Source organism: Camellia sinensis, chromosome 8 (genome assembly GCF_055761805.1).
Source record: "Camellia sinensis isolate YWXY chromosome 8, ASM5576180v1, whole genome shotgun sequence".
Classification (NCBI taxonomy): Eukaryota; Viridiplantae; Streptophyta; class Magnoliopsida; order Ericales; family Theaceae; genus Camellia; species Camellia sinensis.
In genome coordinates, this window is record NC_138968.1 from 32,858,235 (window position 1) to 32,880,857 (window position 22,623).

The 22,623-nt window shown below is 35.2% G+C and overlaps 1 protein-coding gene across 1 annotated transcript in view; it reads left to right on the forward strand.

Annotated features, from left to right (window-relative positions):
• The first annotated feature begins 2,377 nt into the window (after positions 1 to 2,377).
• The window catches only part of LOC114272482 (K(+) efflux antiporter 5), a 34,770-nt gene continuing 14,524 nt past the window's right edge, over positions 2,378 to 22,623 (forward strand). The window contains exons 1-8 of the mRNA XM_028214208.2: positions 2,378 to 2,976; positions 6,464 to 6,507; positions 7,567 to 7,634; positions 7,836 to 7,920; positions 8,029 to 8,090; positions 8,259 to 8,334; positions 8,478 to 8,552; positions 22,470 to 22,541. Coding sequence (XP_028070009.2) covers positions 2,745 to 2,976; positions 6,464 to 6,507; positions 7,567 to 7,634; positions 7,836 to 7,920; positions 8,029 to 8,090; positions 8,259 to 8,334; positions 8,478 to 8,552; positions 22,470 to 22,541 — 714 coding nt within the window. The 5' untranslated portion in view covers positions 2,378 to 2,744. The remainder of the gene's footprint in view (positions 2,977 to 6,463; positions 6,508 to 7,566; positions 7,635 to 7,835; positions 7,921 to 8,028; positions 8,091 to 8,258; positions 8,335 to 8,477; positions 8,553 to 22,469; positions 22,542 to 22,623) is intronic.

Below are 22,623 nucleotides of genomic sequence, written 5' to 3' on the forward strand. Positions count from 1 at the left end.
TCTCTATTCTAACTCAATCTTATTAAATATTAATTTATTATTGTATTTATTATTATTATTTATATTAAATTGATAAGGTGCCACTCAAACAATTCTTAAAAAATACAAAAAAATAAAAAAATAAAAATTGCAGTTGACCTATTAGGCTAATTTTGGACATTTCTCTTCTTCTGCTACAGGCACTCACGGGATATCCGGTAGGATATCCTGAAGGACATCCGATGGATGATCGATTTAAAGATTTTGACCCAGTTTTACTTTAGAAAATATACTAAAAAATAATGGGCCTGTTTGGTAGGGCTTATAAGTTGCTTATTTCAGCTTTTAGCTTAATTTAAGCTATTTTGTTGTGTTTGGTGTAGCTTAAGAATACAGATTATAGTTTTTTGTAAGCTAAAAATAAACCTTTTCTTGAAGTAGCTATTGGGGTGGTTTTCTAAAACAGTTTAAGCAGTAAGCTGAGAATGAAGGGGTAAATTTACTTAAATGCCTCTCATCAACTTCAAGTAATACCAAAACACCAATATATAAACCCTCGATCTCAATCACTGTTCACTTATTTGAGACACAAAAACTTGAGAGGCGATTTTATGGCGTGATTTTCCAGTTGTGATTTTTGGTGAGCTTTTTTTTTTTTTTTTTTTCTCTCTCTCTCTCTGACGATGGGGGCTGCTGGCTAGGGTTTTGCAAGTGAACCAGAGCTAGCTCGAGCTTTCTCTCTCTCTCTCTCTCTCTCTCTTCGCGATGCGGCAGATCTCTCTCTCTCTCTTCAGCGTTGTTTGTGTCTGGGCTCGATCTAAAACCCTTCTGTGCCGGCGAATAAACCAGAGCTCTCTCTCACGAACCTCCCCGTCACCACTGCCATCGCGATCGCGACCTGAAACCTAATCACCGCTATCACGATCATGATCTGCACCGTGCGTTCTCTCTCCACTGCCATCACAATCACGATCTGCTACGTGCTCTTTCTCTCTCTCTTTGTAGTCGCAATTGCGATCTGAAACCCTAACATCCGCCATCCCTCTCTCTTTCGATCTGCATTGTTTGTCGTCGTCATTGTCGCGATCATGATCTGTGTTGATCTGCGTTGAAACCCTAGCCACCGGCGGCTCTTTGTCGACGGCGTTAAAACCTTAGAAAATAAATTGAAAAAAAAGGAAAAAAATCAATATTAATATTAATTAAAAAGAAATAATTACTTTTCAGAATTAATAAAAAACAGAATTAATATTTAATATGAAAAAAATTTAAAAAATTACTTTTCAAAATTAATATTTAACACAATTTATTTCAAGTAATATTTGCTTTTCATAATTTAAAAAATTAATTTTTAGAATTAATATTTACTTTTCAAAATAAAATGAAAAACAATTTATTTCAAAAAAAAAATTAATTGTAATGAAAAAAATTTAATAAAAACAGAATTAATTTAAATAAAATAATACATAATGACATCACAACATTAATTGAAATAAATTGATATTACAACATTACAGAATTAATTGAAATAAAATAATATGTAATGACATCACAACATTAATTGAAATAATTGATACTATTAATAATTTTAGTATTAATTGATGCTAATTAAGCCATTAATTTTCTACTAATTGATACTATTAATGAAATGATAATTTTTGTAATACTAATTATATTAACTTTATTAATGAAATAATTTTTTAAAATTAAAACTGAAACATGAAATAATTTTTTAAAATTAAAACTGAAACTATCAATAATTTTAGTATTAATTGATGCTTATTAAGCCATTAATTGCCACTAATTAATTTATAATAAAAAATGAAATAATTTTATAATAATTGAAACTATTAATAATTTTAGTATTAATTGATACTTATTAAGCCATTAATTGCCACTAATTAGTTTATAATAAAAAAAAAATAATTTTATATTAATTGAAACTATTAATAATTTTAGTATTAATTGATGCTTATTAAGCCATTAATTGTCACTAATTAATTTATAATGAAAAAATAAAATAATTTTATACTAATTGATACTATTAATGAAATGATAATTTTTGTAATACTAATTATATTAACTTTTATTAATGAAATAATTTTTTTAAAAAATTAAAACTGAAAAAAATGATAAAATAATCATTTTTATATCATATAAGAGTAAAAAGGACAATTATATAGTAAAAAGTTATTTTACAGCTTATTAACCAAACATTATTCTACTGCTTAAATCCATAATCATCAAATAGGTTAATACCTTATGTTCATGGTTATAAGCCATAATTTTTTAAGTTATAATCTATAATCATTTTTTCTAAGTTCTACCAAACAAGACCCATATAAGTTAATGAGTAATACGTCTTTATTTTTGTTGATGCACTATAGCAAATTTAATAAAAAATTAATTTACCTAAAAAAAAAAAAATTTTTTTTTTATTAAGACTGATGGAGAAAGAATTTGATGCCGATCCCTACAATAGCTAGAATTTGATGCCGATCCCTACAATAGCTTCAAAACTATTGTAGAGAGAGTCCGATGCTGATGCGTAACAGACCCAACCACCAAACCAAACGGATCCTTTTTCCGAATTCGATCTACCAAACCAGACTAGAGCAGTTCCCCCACATCTCTCTCTCTCTGGAGATAGCACGGATCCATTGAGAGAATATCTCATACTCTCACCCTCCACATTCTTCGTACTATTTGCCATCTGGTCTCAAACACACACTCTCTCTCTCTCTCTCTCTCTCTCTCTCTCTCTAATGGCGAGGGTTTGCGCAAAAGGAGTCGATTTTGGCTTTCGATTTTTTCTCCTGTTGATTACTTTCTGCACAATAATCTCTGTTTCCGCTAGATCTGATCAGGACATTAGGGAAAGATTTTACGGCAATCTCTCTCTCAATTCAACGGCCCCAAACGCCGGCGACGCCAGTATCGCAAAAATGTTCGATCGTGTTCTTGAGAAAGAATTCTCTGAAAATGATCAGCCTGAAGGTTAGCTAATCATAATCTTCTTTTTTTTTAAAAAAAAAAAAAAAAAAAAAATTTTAATTTTATAGGCTTGTTTTTGATTATGTTCTTGTATCTACAATGCATGTCGTTCCAAACATGTAAAACTGTGATCTATTTCGTAGAAAACTTCGTCGGCTGTTGTGTTCAAGCTTGTAAAATTTATTATGTTTCTGTAAATACTTTTGCAGTTTACTATTTCTCATTGCCTAATCCTGAGCTAAGGCTTCTTTTGGATGAGTGAATTTCAAATGAAGAGATTTTGAAGTTAAATTTTATAAATTTATAACAAGATTAGCTATTGAAGGTAGATTGATGACTCTGAAGTGAAGGATGTGTTAGGAAATCAACTCTTCCTAACTAAGATCGGTGAGACACAAAATTGCAAATAAATAAGAAAGATAAAATGAATTGAAAAAAACCACATACACACAAAGATTTATCTGGTTCACCCACGTCAACAGTTGTTGCGGTTACAACTCTCTGCTCAATACAAGAGGCACTCCTCATCTATTTATAAGCATAAAAATTAGGGTAACACGGAAGCAACAAGAAGTTATCGAAGGACCCAAAAAATTCGGGGAGCCCCCAAACCCCCAATTGGACCAAGGGTTCAATGTACAGGGTCCACAAAACCCAAGAGGATGAACAAAAGTATGAAACATGTATTTTATTAATATCCTTATACAAAGGATTTGAAACAATTATTTTCACGGAGTTATTTAAAATCCATCAATATAAAGCTCTCAAATCCATTCCCAAATATTCTCCTTTTTGATGCAAATTTATATATATATATATTTTAATTTAAAAAACATGATCCGAACAGATGCTTCATTTTTATCTTGAATGCTTTAAACTGGGATTATATCTTTTGAGTATTGCTATATGAAGTGCAAATACGACCTTATTCTCGTTAACTCAAATACAAAATGTGAAGTAGAATGGCATTTAGAAATTCGTCCTTTTTTTTAATTAATTCAAAACCAGAAATAGAGAATGGTTCCGAAAGAAAGTAACCAAGATTCAAGAAGAAAAGAATTTTCAAGAGAAGAACATGGGCCACAACCCTACACACAAAGCCATAACTTTTCTCAACTCAAATTCATTGTTCAACTCTGAATCAATTATAATGTCAAAGCCTTTATTTATAGGCTAATAGAAACCCTAATAAAAATAGGGAAACTAAAATTCTTGATGGCTAAGAAACATATTAAATGGAAACAAATCTTAAGAACCCTGATTAAAAATTCTTGATCACTAATGTTCTATTTGGTTCATTGGAATGGGATGGGATGGAATGGAATGTAATGGTGATTCCTTAGGCTTTCCTATAGAATGACCATTCCCTTAAAATGGTGAAAAATGATTTCATTTGTAGTGCATTTGTCATTAATTTTTTAGTCTAACCAAACATGGGAATGAATATTTTGATGGAATGATAATTCCGTTCCACTTCATTCTAGACACTACATAAGAATATACTAAAAGGAAACAAATCTTGAGAATCCTAATTAAACTCTAAATTAAAATAACTAAATAAAATATTAAAGACATAAATACAATTATAAAGTTTCCATGAATATCCATGAATATTCTGCATCAGTATGCCTAACAAAATAGTTGCTTATCATTCGCAACTAACTAAGGATTGATAATGCCATTGGTTTCCAAAAGTGTCACTCCTGCCCTTGAGAGAAATTATTGTTAAAGATATTGTTTGGAAATGGTTTCCGTATCTTTTCTCGCCATGCTCTGTGTACATCCCAACTAAGCGCAAATAACATTTTTAAGTGCAATGAGTAAGCATACAACACTTTTGGCTTAAAAAATAAAAAAATGAAATAAATGTTCCAGTACTTATACAAAGTACAACCAAATGTTCTCCGTTTAGGATATTTATTTACTGTCTGTCCAGCATTCTAACTGTATATCAGCTCAAGTCCTTTACAACTGTGACAATTTTAACTTGCCTTCATTGAATGCATTCTTTTTAAGTCAGGGGGCATGTATTTGGTCTTAGTCATACCTCATGGTCATCTTAAATCATTGCTTTTAAAGGGTTGCTTTACAAATACAGGCATGAGGCGTTAATGCACTCTGCTGTTATAAGCCTATAATGTGTTAAATCCGACTCTCATTTCTACTATTTATCATAGATGATTTTTTTGCCCTTTTTATAATTATATACTCTTGACCCTTTTCATTATAAATATCTATGGAATTTTTCGTATGGTTTTATTAAGTAAATGACCATCATATGGAATTTCTGTGGCTCTAATATTGTTCTCGACTTAAAAACTGTTTTTCTTGTACGACTATATTTTTCAAAACCATCCATTTACTAGCTCAGTGTTGAGCCTTAAACTCTCTTATGTACTGGTCCCTAACGAGTTTTACAATATTCTCACTTTGTGGTAATTTCAATTTAATTTTTTTTATCTGAGTTTTTTACGGGCAGTTATTTGTTTATTTGAATCTATACTATTTATACTGTTATATAAAGTCTACACCTGAGTTGGTGTAGACTGTCACTTTATTTTTTATTTTTTATTTTTTTATCAAAATACCCTCATGTAGTTGCCTGTAACTTCTTGCCTCATATAACTGCCCATACAAAATTCAGATAAAAATTTGTAAATTCTTACAGTTTTAGCAGCACACCATCTGGTGTGTACACACCACTAGTATATATCTATACTATATAAAGTCTACACCATTGGGTGTGTCACGTTTTTTTGATTTTTCCAAAATACCCTCATGTAATTGCATTGTAACTTCTTGCCTCATATAACTGCCCGCATCAAATTCAGATAAAAATTTGTAACTTTTTGCAGTTTTAACAGCACACCATTGGGTGTGTACACACTCTTAGTATATATGGTACTAGTGGTACTTTTGATTAGGCTATTGAAGCTAACTCCAATACTTCTCCAAAGATGCACCTTCATGAAAATATGTGACAAAAATATGTCTAAACATGTTGACATGACTAAAATTTTAGAGTTTACAGTGCCTGATTCGATGTGAAAGTGCACCATCAGAGTCAGGTTTACAAATGCAGGTCCGAGACTCTATTGCTTGGAATTTGCAGAAAAAATTTCCATCACATTTATTTCCATTTGTGCATGTGCATGGCTATGCTTTGCTTGGAATTTGCCGCAAAATATCCATTGCATTTATTTTCATTAATTTATATGGCAGTTAAGCAAAAAGTAACTTAAGGAATTCTAGCAATCATGCTTTAGGGGTTGCATCCACACATGTATGTTGAAGTGCCATTTTTTTACTTCTTTTCCCATGTTCACTCAACATCAGCACATAATACATAGGCACCGACTCCAGTTATGATTCATTTTTATTATGTTGTGGTTTTGAATTTCATACTTCTAGTCAATTGCTTGGGTGTCAGTGTGTGGTAGTTTCTCTTGTGGTATTTAGTTTGTTTTCTTATATTCCTTTACCTTTATAGGTTCTGATGGAAGCAGTTTCAACAACAGTGTAGCTGATCAGCAAGTAGGCTTTGCTTTCCTTTTAAATCTCTAGGATGAAATTTTTAGCCGAGTCTGTTTTACTTTAATTTCAAAGGTCCTACTACAGTCTCATGTTTGAATGTCAAACTCGGGAAAATCATTCTTTTGATTCCTGGTTCTGACTTGAACTAACATACTCAACTATGCTTGCATATATTCCCTAGTGATGCAGGTCTAAAAGCTTTAGCAAGAATGCGGCACCCAGGGGCAGATGCACAAAAACTGAGTTGGGGCACTTAACCACCACTTACTTTTTAAAACATTCTGTAGTAGCCACATAGCATTTGTTAAAACTAGTAGAAAATTCAGTAAATGGAAAACTTATCCCCATCCCTTTTGTACTTACCTTGCCAGAATTGGTCTCTCTTTTTATTATTTTTATTTTTTAATGTCTCTCATTATATCTCTTTTAGCCCACGCATTGGTACTTGCCTGCCACCAACCATTGTTCTCCTTTTTATCTTTTGTTAATTTTGTAACATCTCTCCTCTTGCTGCACTCTCTGTACTCTGTACTCTGTATTCTGTACTCTGTAGACTACTCAATCTGATATGTTTTCATTTAGCTTCTATTTCATTCCCTTTTCCCTTCTCTCTCTTTCTCTCCTTTCTTTTTCTTCGGTCCACAAATTCAATATCCAAAGACAGCCTTATGGTTCAGGGTAAGATTTTGGCCCCATTGGACAAAATTCCTAGATCTGCCCCTGGCAGAACCCCAATTAAAGTCCCGGGGAGCAAAAATAGAGTAGAAATTTTAGCTATGGATCTTGTTTAATATCCATTTGTACAATGCAGGAAATTTGGTCTTCTTCACATTCCATTTTGATTTGACATATCCACATTTAATAATATCTTCCATTCTTAAATGGAAAATTTTGGGCTCTGAATGTGCTACAGTAACTGATAAATTTAGTCTAACCTTTCGATTTCGTATACTAGTTTCACTTCAGTGGCTTGGCATTCTTTCTTTCTGTCTTTTTATTTTCAGTTTTTTACTTCTTTATTTTGGGCTAAAGATGAGTTCCTCTGATTATATTTCACAGGCTGTACTGGAGACTGTAGCTAAAATCACACATGAGAAGGGGAAAAAGAATGAAACTCAAGAGGCAAAGTAAGAGACTCAGTACAGTTTAAGTTGGAATGATAAAATTATTCCTCAGTAAAATTACATATAATTTACAACAGAATCAGCATTGGAGTCATGGGACATCTTTTCTCTGTTATGAAACTAATGTTTTCTTTCTCCAGTAGGATTCACTTTTTTATTTTATTTTATTTATTTTTTAAATTTGTTAATTTTTATTTTTGGCAGTGGTACTAGATCATTCCAGTTTCATGATGTATTTTCTCTAGAAAATGAAGGTTCTGATGACATGACAACGTTGGTAGACAAACAGGTGTGCTCAGTAATGGATTTTCAAAGTGGAGCTGTGGTGCAGATGCTTCAATATAACTGTTTTCTGTTTACTTAGCGCACATACTGATCATTTGCTTATTTGTGACAGGATAATGTGTTTGTGATGTCAAATAAGAAATCAAAATATCCAGTTCTTCAAGTAGATTTAAGGTTAACATTTTTTTTTGTTTCCACTTGAAATATTTAGTCTCTGGTGAAATGTTTGTTGAAGAAGCTGGTCATACAAGCACTTTAGATATGTTGCCGAAGCTTGTTAATTTTTTATTATATCTATTTCTGGTGACAAATGCTTTAGTTTCATTGTGTTGTATTTTGTAGGCTGATTTCAGACTTAGTGGTGGTTATAGTTTCTGCTGCCATTGGTGGAATTATCTTTTCTTGTCTTGGACAACCGGTTTGTATCTGTAACTGGTTGTTCAGTTCTTTTGCAGTTTTGTTTCTGATAGTTTGTTTTTATTTTTACATTCAGCCACATGCAGTGAGCTGTATGCGTACAAATTTTAGAGCTTACTGTTACTTTATGGCTATCTGTGCTAGGTAATTGTTGGCTATCTTCTTGCTGGTTCCCTTATTGGTCCAGGAGGTTTGAAATTCATCAGTGAAATGGTACAGGTATGTTGTCATGAATAGTTCAAGCTCATTGCTTTCTAAGGTAATTGTGTTTGACTTTCTTTTGTCCTAATTCTTGCTATTAAATTGTTTGTGTATGGGCATAAAAAAGTGTGTTCTAACAGATAATGTGAGTAGCATGCTTGTTGCAGGCCATTACGAGAATATTATTGTTCTCATGTGCCCTCTGTTTAGTTAATGTTGTTCCAATTTTGGAAGAATGAAAAACTCACCCAAATTGCCAACTCCTTGGAAGTCAATTTCTCATATTTATCCAATTTTGTCTCGTTTTCTTTCTGTGAGGGTGGGTAATTGGGAAGTTGCCAAATTTTGGCAGGATGTTTGGGTGGGTACTTATTCCTTTGCTGTGTCTTTTCCTTATTTGTACAGAGTGTCTCAGTCTCATAATTGCTCTATTGCTTCCATGTCCTGCTCTTCTTTTGCTTCAATTTCTTGGAATTTTCATCTTTTTAGCATTTTTTTTTTATTGGCATTCGGGTGCACAAGCCCTTGGTAAGGAGTTTCTTACAAGGGCACCACAGTTAATTCAAGGGTTTTTCCGTAGTCCGATAGTCCTAAGGAATTGTTAGCACCCAAGAGATTTCGATCCTTGAACCTTGGAGAGAGCACACCCCATAGACCCAAGGCCTTGCCACCAAGCCAACCCTTTGGGGTTCATCCTTTTAGAAATCTTAATGATAGGGAGACTGCGGAGTTGGTATCTTTGTTGTCGAGGCTCGAGCATTTCTCTTTGGTTCCAAATCTAGAGGATAAGTGGATTTGGGCTATTCATTTATCGGGTATTTTTTCTTGTAAATCTTTTTTTGACATAATCATTGATAAGCCTCATGTATGATGTAACCAAGGTTGTTAAGATCGGGATCCTACACAGGATCGTTTTGGGGGTCTGTTAGATCGGATTGTAGGATCGAATCGAGGATCGTAAGATCCTACTAAAATGATAAAAAAATGTAATAATTTTTGTATGACTAAAAGTAATACTATCAAAATATATATAGAACAAGCCCCAAAAAAAGAAATATAGCAATTCAAGGTAGCATTCAAACATTTTTTTTTCAAAAAAAGAAGTCAAAAACATAATAAAAGCAAATACCAACACGTGTACACCATTGTCATTGTTTCTTAATGAAAACAAGACAAACTAAATAAAGGAAGAACAAATAAAAGACTAAAATAAGTCATCATGGTCGCCGAAATTATCATCATTATTGCCACAATCAACGTTAATCATTGCCACATCATCATCATCATCATCATCACCACCCACGGTGCCATCCAAGTCCTCTATGTCTTCACCAATAGTAGCATCTTCAAAGTCATGATCAAAATCCCTTCGAGCATCCATGTTTTGATCCATAGCATCATCATCACTTACTTCATGAACTTTATCATGTTCTCCACCAATATGATCACGACCTAAGTTGGAGTAAACAAAAAAAAATTAAAAGTAAAATTAAAGTTATAATTTCTAATTAAAACTAAAAGATGTGTACATAAACTTACAAGCTTGTTCCAAATTCCTTGAAAGGGCCTCCACTTCGTCTTCATCCGAATTACATCCATGTCGAGCATTCCTATCAAGCACACTCAACCAATTTCCTTCTCTTGAAGATTCAGAGTCTCTCTCTGTTATCCATTCATCATCTGATGGGACATTATCCAAGCATAATGGATTCACGATTGCTTGTCTATTCATGTGTCGTTGTCTCAATTTCAAATTGTACGTGACAAACACCAAGTCATTCATTCTCTTTTGGTGCAGACGATTTCTCCGCTTTGAATGTACCATCTCAAAAGCACTCCAATTGCGCTCACACCCCGATGAACTGCATGTTAAACTTAATATCCTAATTGCAAATCTCTTCAACTCAGGGCATTCATCACCAAAAGAGTCTTATCAATCAGCTACATGAAAGTTTAGTTTTAAATTTAAAATTAATGAAATGAAAACAATTAATAAGATATAAAAATGATACAATTTAACTTATAGCAAAAATAAAAAAACATCTGGAGATTTCTTTTTTCTAGTCATGATTGCATTTTGTATGCCAAAGAGTCCTCTTGCACTCTTGAATGCATCAATTTGCAAATCTATCTTCACCCTCTCATTAGCATCAGGAACCATTCTTTCAAGACATTTGTACAACCCAATTTTAACCTCTGCATCGGGCTGAAAATTGGGACTGTAATGAAACTGAGGGTTCAAGAAGTATGCTGCAGCATGCAATGGGTAATGGAGTTGGGATTCCCATCTTTTATCAATGATGGTCCATATAGGATCATATATAACCATTGAATAAAGAGTATTAATGAACAAATAAAAAGTTTAGGGAAATATAGTTATAGAGCAAATAAGTTTAACTAAATAAAAGTTTACTATGAGAAAACATTATTGAAATTGCTTTGACTTTCCTTTTTCGCACGATCCATTGCCTCATAAATGAATCCCATCGCCGGATGCTCATCTGAATCCACCAATCTAAGTACTTTAATGAGAGGTACCGCAACCTTCAAGCACGTAGAAATGCCCTTCCAAAAATTACGATTATCTAAAACAATATCTTTAATTTTTTTACCCTTTTCAGACCGTGCAAATCGACTATTCCTCCACTTGGGTGATGTAAACAAAGAGAACAATGCACCCTCTTGCTCATGAAGGTGCCTCAAGGTCAAGTAAGATGTGGCAAACCGAGTTATTGCGGGCCTAATAAGTTCAATACCTTTGGTGAACTTCTTTATCCAATGAATAAGATTTGTTCTTGAATAAATGTATGCCACAATTCTTTTCCCTTTTTTAATTGTAACTCGATGAGGTTGGATTTCTTCTCAAAATCCTCTAACATCAAATCTATATAATGAGCGGCACAAGGCGTCTAAAACAAGCTCGTCCTCCTATCCATTAACATTTTTCCCACCAACTTATAATTAGAAGCATTGTCGGTCACCACTTGCACAACATGCTCCACTCCAACTTTCTCAACAACCTCATCCAACACCTCAAAAACCTTTTTACCGGTTTTTGAAATGTCAGATGTATCCAATGATGATAGAAAGATAGTTCCATTAGGGCTATTGACAAGAAAATTACAAATTGATCTTCTCTTTCTATTTGACCATCCATCGGACATAATTGTACACTCGGTCTTTTTCCATTGTTCCTTGAACTCGTCAAGTAATTGCAATGTCTCACGCACTCCTTTTTTTAAAAATGTCACCCTAATTTCATGGTAAGATGGTGACACAAGGCCTTTTCCATAATTTTCAATTTTCTTAACCATAAGTGGAAATATAGGGTTGTTGACACAATTAAAAGGAATTGCAATAGTGTAAAAAAACCGGGCAATTGTTTGACAAACATCATCTCTCTTCTTTCTTAAATAATTGATTGATAGTTTTTTGATTTTGGTGACGAGACTTATTCACCACAAATTTATCCATACACCTATAATGTTTTTGTTTGTTTCCATGGCCAACATGCAATAGTTCCACTTCTTCATCAGAATCATCATCACCAATATCAAGCATCCTCCTTTTCTTATTTTGAGACTCTAATGTTTTAAAAGACTTGTAAATTTTTCTCTAACATCATCCGGAACTTGGGGACGTGGTTCGACATTTTGATGAGTGCATGCCAAATGGTGTTTTAATCTATATATTCCTCCAAAACGAGTAACATTATAGTATTTGCATTTTACCTTTTTGCTTACAGATCCACTTCAATGCCGTGTTCCCAACCATGATCAGATCTGTGACCAGCAACATTTTTCCTCTTTCTCCCTCTTCTTGGACCAGAGGTTGACATTGTGCGTTGCAAATTGTGAAAATTAAAAGAATTTTTTTCAGCAAAGTTTAGGGAAAAAGCAGCAAAGAAGAACAATAGTAGCATAGCAGCAAAGAAGAACCAAGAAAAATGAAGAAGAAAAAGAAAAAGAAATAAGAGAAATAGAACAACACATCATTCATACAAAAATATATATAATATATAATTTACAGAAACCAAAAAAAAAAAATCAGAGCAAAAAAAAAAGAAAAAGAAAAAAAAGGTGATTCGGTATATATATATATACAAAAATAGAACAAAATGAGAGCAACGAAGAGAAGGGAAGCAAATCAATGAAGAGAAAAGAAGAAGAGCTGAGCAAAGAAGAAAGAAAAAGAAGAAAAGATTCGAACCATAGAGAAGATCGAAGAATAGTAGTGAAGAGAAAGGAAGAAGAACAGCGAAGAAAAAGAAAACAAAGAGTAGCGAAGAAGAAGAAGACAGAAAAAAAAAAAGAAATACAGAGATGGAAGATTCGAAGAAGAAGAAGAAGCATACCTGGTTTGTGTGCTGCAAATTCTGAAATTGGATGTTGAACTTCTCTTTCCCCAATTTGTATTGCCCTAATCGCAGGTCAGACTTCTTTGCTTCTCTACCTTTTTTGCTCCCGATCTTTGCTTTTAAGTTGCCAAAAAACCCTTCAAATCTAGATCGCATGGAGTTGCGATCCAGATACGATCCCAACGATCCTTCCACGATCCCACCACAATCCTGATCTGGGGTCGATCCAAAGCATGAGTCGGATCGAATGGTGTATATTGGATCATAGGATCGTACGACCCTACGATCTGGATCGTGATCTTGACAACCTTGGATGTACACCTTAGTTTCCTTTCCGTAAGAAGATTTGGAGGGCTTGCGTTCCTCTTAAGGTGAAGGTGTTCATGTGGATCTTGGTTCATGTAGGCACTTTGACAAATGATACATTGCAAAAAAAGGAGACCATTTTGTTATCTAAGTCCCCAATGGTGCATAATTGTTGTAGGAATGAAGAATCACTGGATCATTTATTTCTGTATTGTCCAGTAGCATTGAGTTTATGGCAAATGTTGTTTAGTTTGGGGAATGTTTATATGGGTGGCTCCAAAAGTTAGTGCACATGTGATTTTAATTGATTTTCGAGCTTCGAGCAGGTCGAAGAGGGCCAAGGTGCTTTGGTTTTGTGCCGTCTTTGCAATCTTTTGGGTTATTTGGCTGGAGAGAAATGAGTGTTTTTGAAGGAAATTCTCGGGATGTCGATTTTTTATGGGAAAGAGTTTGGCACTTAGCTTCTTTTTGGGCCTCGGTGAATCCTCTGTTTAAAGGGATTCCACTTTTTTTGATTGCTAGAGATTGGGTGTCATTGTGTAATATGTAGTGTGATTGTTTTTCTCTTATTTTTTATTTTCTTTGTAGAGGATGCCTCGTCCTCATTTCTCTTTGTTTTCTGGCATTGTGCCTTAATGAAATCTTTTGTTGCTGACCAAAAAGAGAAAAAAAGATTCATTTTGGTAAATGTTTTTGTTTTCCTTGGATCTAAGGAAAAACCTATGAGTCAACTCATCAAACAGTTTCATTGATCCCAATTGGCAACTTGTTTGATTTTGGGAGGATGTTTGGATGGGTCACTCTTCCTTTGCTTCAGATTTTCCACATCTTCATAGAGTGGCTCGGTCTCATACTTCTTCTATTGTTTCCATGGCTTGTTCACTTTTGGCTCTAATTTCTTGGAATTTTGATTTTTCTAGGAATCTTAATGATAGGGAGGCTGCACAGTTGACTTCTTTGTTGTCCATAATTGATCATTTTTCTTTGGTTCCTCTTTTGGAGGATAAGAGGGTTTGGGCTCTTCATTCATCGAGTATATTTTCTTGCAAGTCCTCTTTTGATAAAATCATAGATAATTCTCATGTTCCTTAGTTTCCTTTTGGCAAAAGAATTTGGAAGGCTTGTGTTCCTCTAAATGTGAAGGTGTTTATGTGGGCCTTGGTTCATGGAGGCATCTTGACAGATGATATATTGCAGAAAAGGAGACCTAATCGTTTTCTAAAACCTCAGTAGTGCATTATGTGTTGTAAGAATGAGGAATCATTAGATCATTTATTTTTGCATTGTCCAATTACTTTGAATATAAGGCATAGATTGTTTCTTTTGAGGAATGTTATGTGGGTGGCACCAAAAGGTAGTGTGCATATGCTCCTAGTTGATTTTCATGCTTTTGGAGGATCGAAGAGGGCCAAAGTGCTATGGTCTTGTGCCATCTTTGCAATTTTTTGGGTTCTATGGTTGGAAAGAAATGCGTTGTTATTCGAAGATTAATTTTTGGAAGTGGATTGGTTATGGGATAAAGTTTGTCACTTAACTTCCTTTTGGGCTTTGGGGAATTCTCTCTTTTAAGGGGGTTCCACTTTTTTTGTTAGCTCTAGATTGGTTGTTGGTGTGTGACATGTAGGCTTTTGGTTGAGATAATCTTGTTAGGGTTATGTATTTCGTATTTTCATTTTCCTTTTGTATGAGGATGCCTTATGTTAAAATGTACCAAAACCTACCACTACACCTACTCCACCCACTTCACCTACTCCACCTACTACTCCACCTACTACATACCTACCTCCTTTAATCTTCTATATATAGGACTCATTGTACAAACAACATACATCAATCAATAATACATCTATTTTTTACATGGTATCAGAGCAGGTTTAGAACCTAGTATTTTCGCTTCCTCGGCGGGCGGCAACCTCACCTTAGCCGCCCGCCGGACCTCAACCTATTCCGCTGTCATCTCTATCACACCCATCACTAAATATATCTTATATTTTCCAGCCATGGCAGCCAATCGATGAACTTCAGGTCCAGGCACATCAATGGTTGCAGTATGATACTTCCGGATTCTTTGGTTAGTACAACTGCTTCTCCTTCAGCCGGGTTGAGTTCATCCCACGCTTCAATCCATGTGACCATGGCGTCGGCCAGCTTGAGGAAGTACTCATCCACCTTTCCGAGCTTTGCCTTGACTTGCTTGGAGAGCTCAATGTAACATTTCTGCACGGTGGTGCAGTCCTTTGGAAGGGCAGCACACTTGCTGCACCTATACCAAACTTTTTCATCTGAGGGGGTAGTTGCAACGAGTGATGGTTGACTCTACACCATCACTCCATTTAAACACCTCTCAACACCGTCTCTCCTCCAACTGAATTGTAGAGAGAGGGAGAGAAGAGAGTAGAGAGAGCAGAATTCATGAAACCGAACCAGAGAAGAAAAGAATGGCCTGGCGCTAGTGTGCGCTGCAGTCTTTCCCTCTTTCTCTCTCTTGTTTGGAGACGGTGAAGCAGAGCACATGGGTTTTGTCCCCCTCTTTTCCTTTATTTATTTTATTTGGAGTTGTATAATGCTCAAGTAATGAGTACCAGACAAAGCTGGTATCAACTACACATAAACCACTACACCACCGCCCTCAACATTACCTTTACTTATTTTATTTTATCTTCTCTTTTTCATTCCAAAAAAAAAAAAAAAAAAAACAAAAAACAAAAAACAAAACAACCACGTGAACCACTTTCCTTATTTCCTCAATCTCTTCCGTTTGATTTCAAAATCAATTATTTTTATTTATTTTCTCCAAACCACTTTTCCTCTCTTTCAAATATCCACTCTATAATAATATCTCTTTCTCAAATAACCCATCCAAAAATATTTTTTTTATCTATTTTTATTTTATTTTCTTTTATTTTTATTATTAAACAACACAAAATAACACCAACAACATTCCACAACCTTGTCATTTCTTCATGCTGGGGATCCACCCCGATCACAAAAAAAAAACAAAACAAAAAAACAAAAAACCAAGACCACACAACCAAAACCCAAACAACCACATCCACAGGCGGCATTTTTCTTCTCTACTGTGCCGCAGGTCTCTTCTTCTTGCCTCCGTCCTGGGCGGCCCTTGCCGGTGTTGCCTCCATGTTTCCCCCTCCACTGGGCACGATTACTACTCCCTGCTCCTCCACTGCAGCATATGGCGGCCCTCCAAATCGGAACATCACGGTGGCCTTCCGCTTCAGCTCCTTATTTTCCGCCTTTAGCACACTTATCTCTGCTCGCGCATCCTTATACATGCGTTGGAGCAGAGCCAGTTGGGCGTTTAACTGTTGCACCTCATTTGTCCTACTCTGCAGCCGGTGTGACAGGTTTGTGACCGCCGTCATGGTCTCCACACATGACTTCAAAGTATACTGATTGGCCTCAATATCAGTTTGCACCGCCATTTTTTGCTCCACCGACCGCATCGGAAAGTTCAACGGAGCAAAACCAGAGGCGCTTGGTTGAGGTTCACTGGCCACCGCACCAGTTATCTCCCTTGTTGACTCGTTGAGGTCGGGAAAGAGAGTGAGCAGACCACGGGACGAAGAGGCCATATTCTGGGTAGCTGAACGGGAAGACGAGGCCATGTTATGGGTTGCTAAGTGTTTCAGAGAAGGGTTGGTTACAGAGTGTTCCAGAATCTCTTTCTCAGAAACGAAAGAGTTTTTTCAAAGGATTTTCGGCGGTTTCAGACTGGTTTGCACAGCCTCCGCCTCAACCTTGGTTAAATAGCCGAGGCAGACACGCGCATCATGCGCCTCTCGGCGCTCGCCGACAACATGGGCGCTCCTTTTGATAGGCACGCCTTTTGATGGCACGCCTTTTTATAGATTGGGCACGCCTTTTGATGGCACGCCTTTTGACAGATTGGGCACACCTTTTGAGGGTGCGACTTTTTAAAGGTCCGACAAGACTCTGTAAACTGTCCCGACATTGATTCCGGTTAGCTCCTTCATGGGTCCGACAAGACTCTGTAAACTGTCCCGACATTGATTCCGGTTAGTTTCTACAAGGGTCCAGCAAGACTCCGTAAACTGTCACACCAACTGTCACAATATTGTCTGCTACAACGGTCCGACATGACCCCATAAACTGTCGTCTACATCGGTCTGCCATAACCATACAGTCTTCTACAACGGTCTGACACGACCATACAGTGTCTCCTATCCTTTTTTATTTTATGTATTCGTCTATTTTCTTGTTTTGTTAGTCTCTCCAAACTCAAGTTGGTTAGTTCCTATCCCCCTTGAGTTTGCGGGGGCTGTTAAAATGTACCAAAACCTACCACTACACCTACTTCACCTACTCCACCTACTACTCCACCTACTACATACCTACCTCCTTTAATCTTCTATATATAGGACTCATTGTACAAACAACATACATCAATCAATAATATATCTATTTTTTACACCTTATCCTCGATCCTTTTTTTGATTTATCAATAAAATCGTTTGTTGATTAAAAAAAAAAAAGTAGGGTTGTCTATGCAAGAATGTTTTCTCCAATTGGTTCTGATTCGTGGCATATTCTTTGGCATTGAATCACTAGTTATCATGTCTTTTCTCACTCTGACCCATGATGTTCGTTTTGGTGCCTTCTTCTTAGGCTTGTGTGTTTGAATCAAACTGCTTCGCTCCTTACTAGTGAATTTGATGGCCCTTGTTACATAACACTAAACCATCCTATATGACTTTCACTCATTGTGTTATTATCAGTTGATGTGATTTCTAGTTCTGAAAAATTTATTTCTTGTTCTATCTTGCCTTGTATTGCCACTAAAATAATGAGGAAGTTAGTAACTCATAGCCAATCAAGGTTCTGTGACATGACTACTTAGAATTTTCTTGTCAATCTATATCTTTTTCTAATTTTAAAGAAATCGGTCTTGGCAAAAGTGTGAATTTTACAGGTCGATTCTAATAAGTGGGTCACTTTTGAAGTTGGCATGCTTCTTTCTTAGTTATAATCTTTTTAGTGTTGGGATGGTAGAAAATAATATTGTTGCCAATGAGTGTTGCAGGGTTTGTTCCCTCACAAAATATTGTCTTCCCTCGGTTGTGCCATTTAAGAATACTTTGTCAGATTTGGTATTCTTCGTATATGATTTATTTATTTATTTTTTTGGAGAAGGTTATAGTATTTACAACACAAGTGTATAACCTAATTTAGGGGAAGGGGGACGAGACTCAAAACCTAGACCTTGCGTCTGGTAAGGGGGGCTTTACCACTGGGGCTACCCCATTGTCTCTTTGTACATGATTTTTAAGTGTGCTTATTTTCACAGATAAGCAATGAAATGATTAAAGGACTTGAGAAATTGGCTTGTTTCCCTCTTTTTTTTTTGTTGGTATTCTTATTTTTCCTTGAGAATTACTAATGGGTGGGAGAATAAGTAATAGGGTTTATGTGGATGGGAAGACTGATGGTTTTGTATATTAGTAGGTGCTCTTCAAAGCTAATGAACACGAATGAAGGCATTTTTGTGTGATGTTGGTGCATGAAGGGGGGCAGGAGGATGAGAGAGAGAGAGAGAGAGGGGAAAAAACACATCCTTTCTAACCCAAACAGCAAATCGTCACTGGGTATATACTTTAGAATTGGCTGGGTGTGAGTTGTACCTTGTAAGGAGTGACTTCGTCAATTTTTGGATGGATCACTGGTGGTGGGGTTAACTGGGTTTTCATTGGTGGACCCGATGCACATGCTTGACCACATACAGTGTGCCCCTTACTGCTATGCAGTTACTCATCTTTTGGTAACCCTTGAGGTGGTGCAGAATGTAAAGGCACCAATTTGGCATGGGATTCTATTTATAATTGTGTAATTTTATGTCTTTAATATTTATTTATTGTAGTATTTTAATTATAGCTTAATTAGGATGATCTTATTAATATTTACTTGGAAAATTCTATTCTTACATGAAATTCATACAAAAAACTTGACAAGAATGATGTGTCATTGCCATTATTGTAAATAAATCCATCTTCAATGTTGTTTTGTTTTGAAATGAAAAGTCCACAATGAACCACATCATTATGTATGAATTTTTTGTTTGTATAGCATTACTCAATTAACTTTCATAGTTTTAGGGATTTTGTTTCCTATTTTGAACTTCGGGTTTTAACTTATAAATTTTAGGTCATTGGATTAATATATTGAGTGTTTAAGGCTGTGGCCCACTTCGATTTCTCTTCTCTTACTGTGTACTACACCACTAGGTTTTGGAGTTAAGTGGAGTAATTTTTGGTGTAGTTTCTATTATTGTTTATGGTTTTCATATGGAACTTGATGAAGCAAAACATTTGACAGTGCTAAAAGCTTGGTGATTTTCTTTAACTACTACTATGTTTGATTTCTGGTCCTTTTCATGTTAACTTTTTGTGAAGTATATGGTGCCTATGATATATTTTTGGCAATTTACTTTTGACAAGTTCACAACTACCCCTCGCCATATTAGCCATGTTTGGTAGAGCTGTGGGAAAGTGCTTATAGCTTATGCCTAAACAGCTTATAGCTTATAACTTTCAGCTTAAGCTGATTTCCAGCTTATTCTTAAAGCATCTCCTGCCCCACTCAAAAAATAAGCTGATTTCTGACTTCCACAAAGTTATAAGCTAAACCAAACACATCAAAATAACTTAAATTAAGCTGAAAGCTGAAATAAGCCGTAAATAATTTCTGCCAAACAGGCACATTATAAGCCATAAATTGCTGCATCATGTCTTCAGTGAGCTCTCAATGGAAGGACCATTTTAGATTAACTCTAGTTGCTTCTGGTATTTGAGGTTTCTGCATGTCTAGATTGCATGTTGTTGTGTTCTTTCATCCATGGTGATGAAGGCCTGGTCAAATATTGGGAGTAAGTTTGGAATTTGATTCATGATTCTGTTTTCGGATCAGTTTTCAAGGAGATGGAATATTTTATTCATGAGCCCAAGAACATATTGTTCTCTCTCTCTCCCTCTCCCTTTCTCGCTTGCACTCTGTGTGCTATGCCATCAATCTGCTCACAAAAGGATCAAAATGTGCATCTCTTATTTTTTCTTTTCAATTAAAGAGGATGATGGGTTTTCTCTCATGCTGGATTGCATGCTTGTAATGCATAATGTGGACTCTTCTTTTTATGTTTTATTTTTAAGTGTGTGTAATGTGTATTGCTTATACTTTATACATCATTTTCCTTGGTGCTCTTTTAATAAATTTAAAATAAAACTATAACAATAAGATGGTGTAGTCTAGTGGTAGGATATCTATTGCTTTTCCCATTCAATTACATGGTTGCACTTGCCTGCGCACTTTTTGGAGGACAAGTAGGGACAACTAGAGAAGGTGCATTCATGTAAGCTGTCCTGCGGAATTGGCTTTTTGGCATGCTGAGTTGAGTCAAGTTCTTGTATTTATTAATAAATAACTAAATTTAACTCAACAAAGCCTTATCTCAATCATTTGGGTTTGACTAAATTAATCCTGTTTTGCCCTTCCGATCGATTGTGGACATATTTTCAGTTAAACCACATACCAGCATGTTTTTTGTTTTTCAATTAAGCTGCTTGAGTTTCGGTCTCCCTCGTTCTAATCATTACCCTCAATGTGGAAAATTTCACTTTTCCTTACTAGTCTTCGTTTTACATAGCCAAACCATCTTTGTTAGTTTTTTCTCATTTTATTTTGTACGAGTGCTACTCTTACTGTCTCACATCACAACTTTTCCTACTTTTATCTGATGTAGGACGATTAGGGACAACGCTGTGAGAACGGTAAAGCTGGATTCTGTGTGTTTTTATTGTGATTTCAAGCTGAAAAGTAATGAAAAATTAGGCCTTTTACTAGTATATAGAAGAATTAGGGTTAGGGGCTTAATGTAATAAGCTGGAAGATTGAAATTTTGGACTGTTTTGGACACTGTAAACAGTGCCCGTGAACAGTATTTTAGGCTGTTAAAAGTGCTGAAATTAAAGAGGGAAAGAAAGAGAAGCAACTCCCTTAAATTATAAGCATTACATGGCATTACAACAAAAAAAATGAAAACATTAAAATATCTTTAATTTCTAAAACTAATTTGGACTGTTTTGGACACTGTAAACAGTGCCCGTGAACAGTATTTTGGGCTGTTAAAAGTGCTGAAATTAAAGAGGGAAAGAAAGAGAAGCAACTCCCTTAAATTATAAGCATTACATGGCTTTATATAGGATTAGGAGACTTTCTAAGCCAACTACAACAAAAAAAATGAAAACATTAAAATATCTTTAATTTCTAAAACTAATTTAAGACCAAATAATAAACAAAAACAAAGGCTAATTAAATAACTTGATCCACAAGATGACCCATGGGCGACCCATGTCAATAAACATAAAATTACCAAAATACCCCTAACCTTAAAAATCCTAGAAAATATAAAAATAATTATAAAATAACACTAATCATACTAGAAACATAATTATAGAAGATTTTTATCAGTTTCTTATGAAATCATGTCAATGTCCAAGTATCATTACTTCTCTAAATTTAGCCTTCCTTGAACTTCTTATACTCTGCATCATTATCCTTCCTTGTTTTATCAAATATCCATCTTAACATTTGTAGCTCGGCTACTATCATTTTATGAACATGTTTCTTGGTCGCCCATCATTGCAACCATAAACCACACTTGGTCTTATATCCGTGTTGCAGAACTTTCCTTATAATTTCATAGGTTTGTGTTGACCCCACGAGATTGGAAGCATTCATCTACTTAGTCCATCCTACTTTAATTTGATGGTTAATATCATATCACCAATCTCCCTCCTATGCATAATTGTGCATAAGTATCAAAATTGTTGAATTTTTGGTGGTTTTGGGGTTTTTTTCTAAATACCACTTCATATTTTCTCTCTATATAATATGAACCTAACTCTCTCTCTCTATATACACATATTTGCGGGTTTTCAACTCCGTTGTTGGCTTTTTAATTTCCTTGCTCGCATTGTAATTATTTTGTAATATTTTCAGTTCTTAAAATCATTCTATTCTCATTCAGTTTTGATGCTCCAACACCTCAGTTGAGGATTTGTTTGACACTCTGGCAATAATTTGCTTCTTTATTTATTTATTTAAATGTCCTCTCTTTGAATTACTTGCTAATTATTTGTTGTTAATTGTTTTTAGCTGCAACCTTTAAAGTGCTGTTGTTCTAGAAACTTATGTGTGTAACCTGGAGATGTTCCTTTGTTTTTCTATTGTTACACTTACAGGTCGAGACAGTTGCTCAGTTTGGTGTTGTCTTCCTTCTATTTGCTTTAGGACTGGAGTTTTCTCTGACAAAGGTTTAATGTCTTCTTCTAGTGATATTGTCATTAGTCAACTACCTTATAGTACCTTGTTTGGAAAGTTTGGTTGTTTCAATTG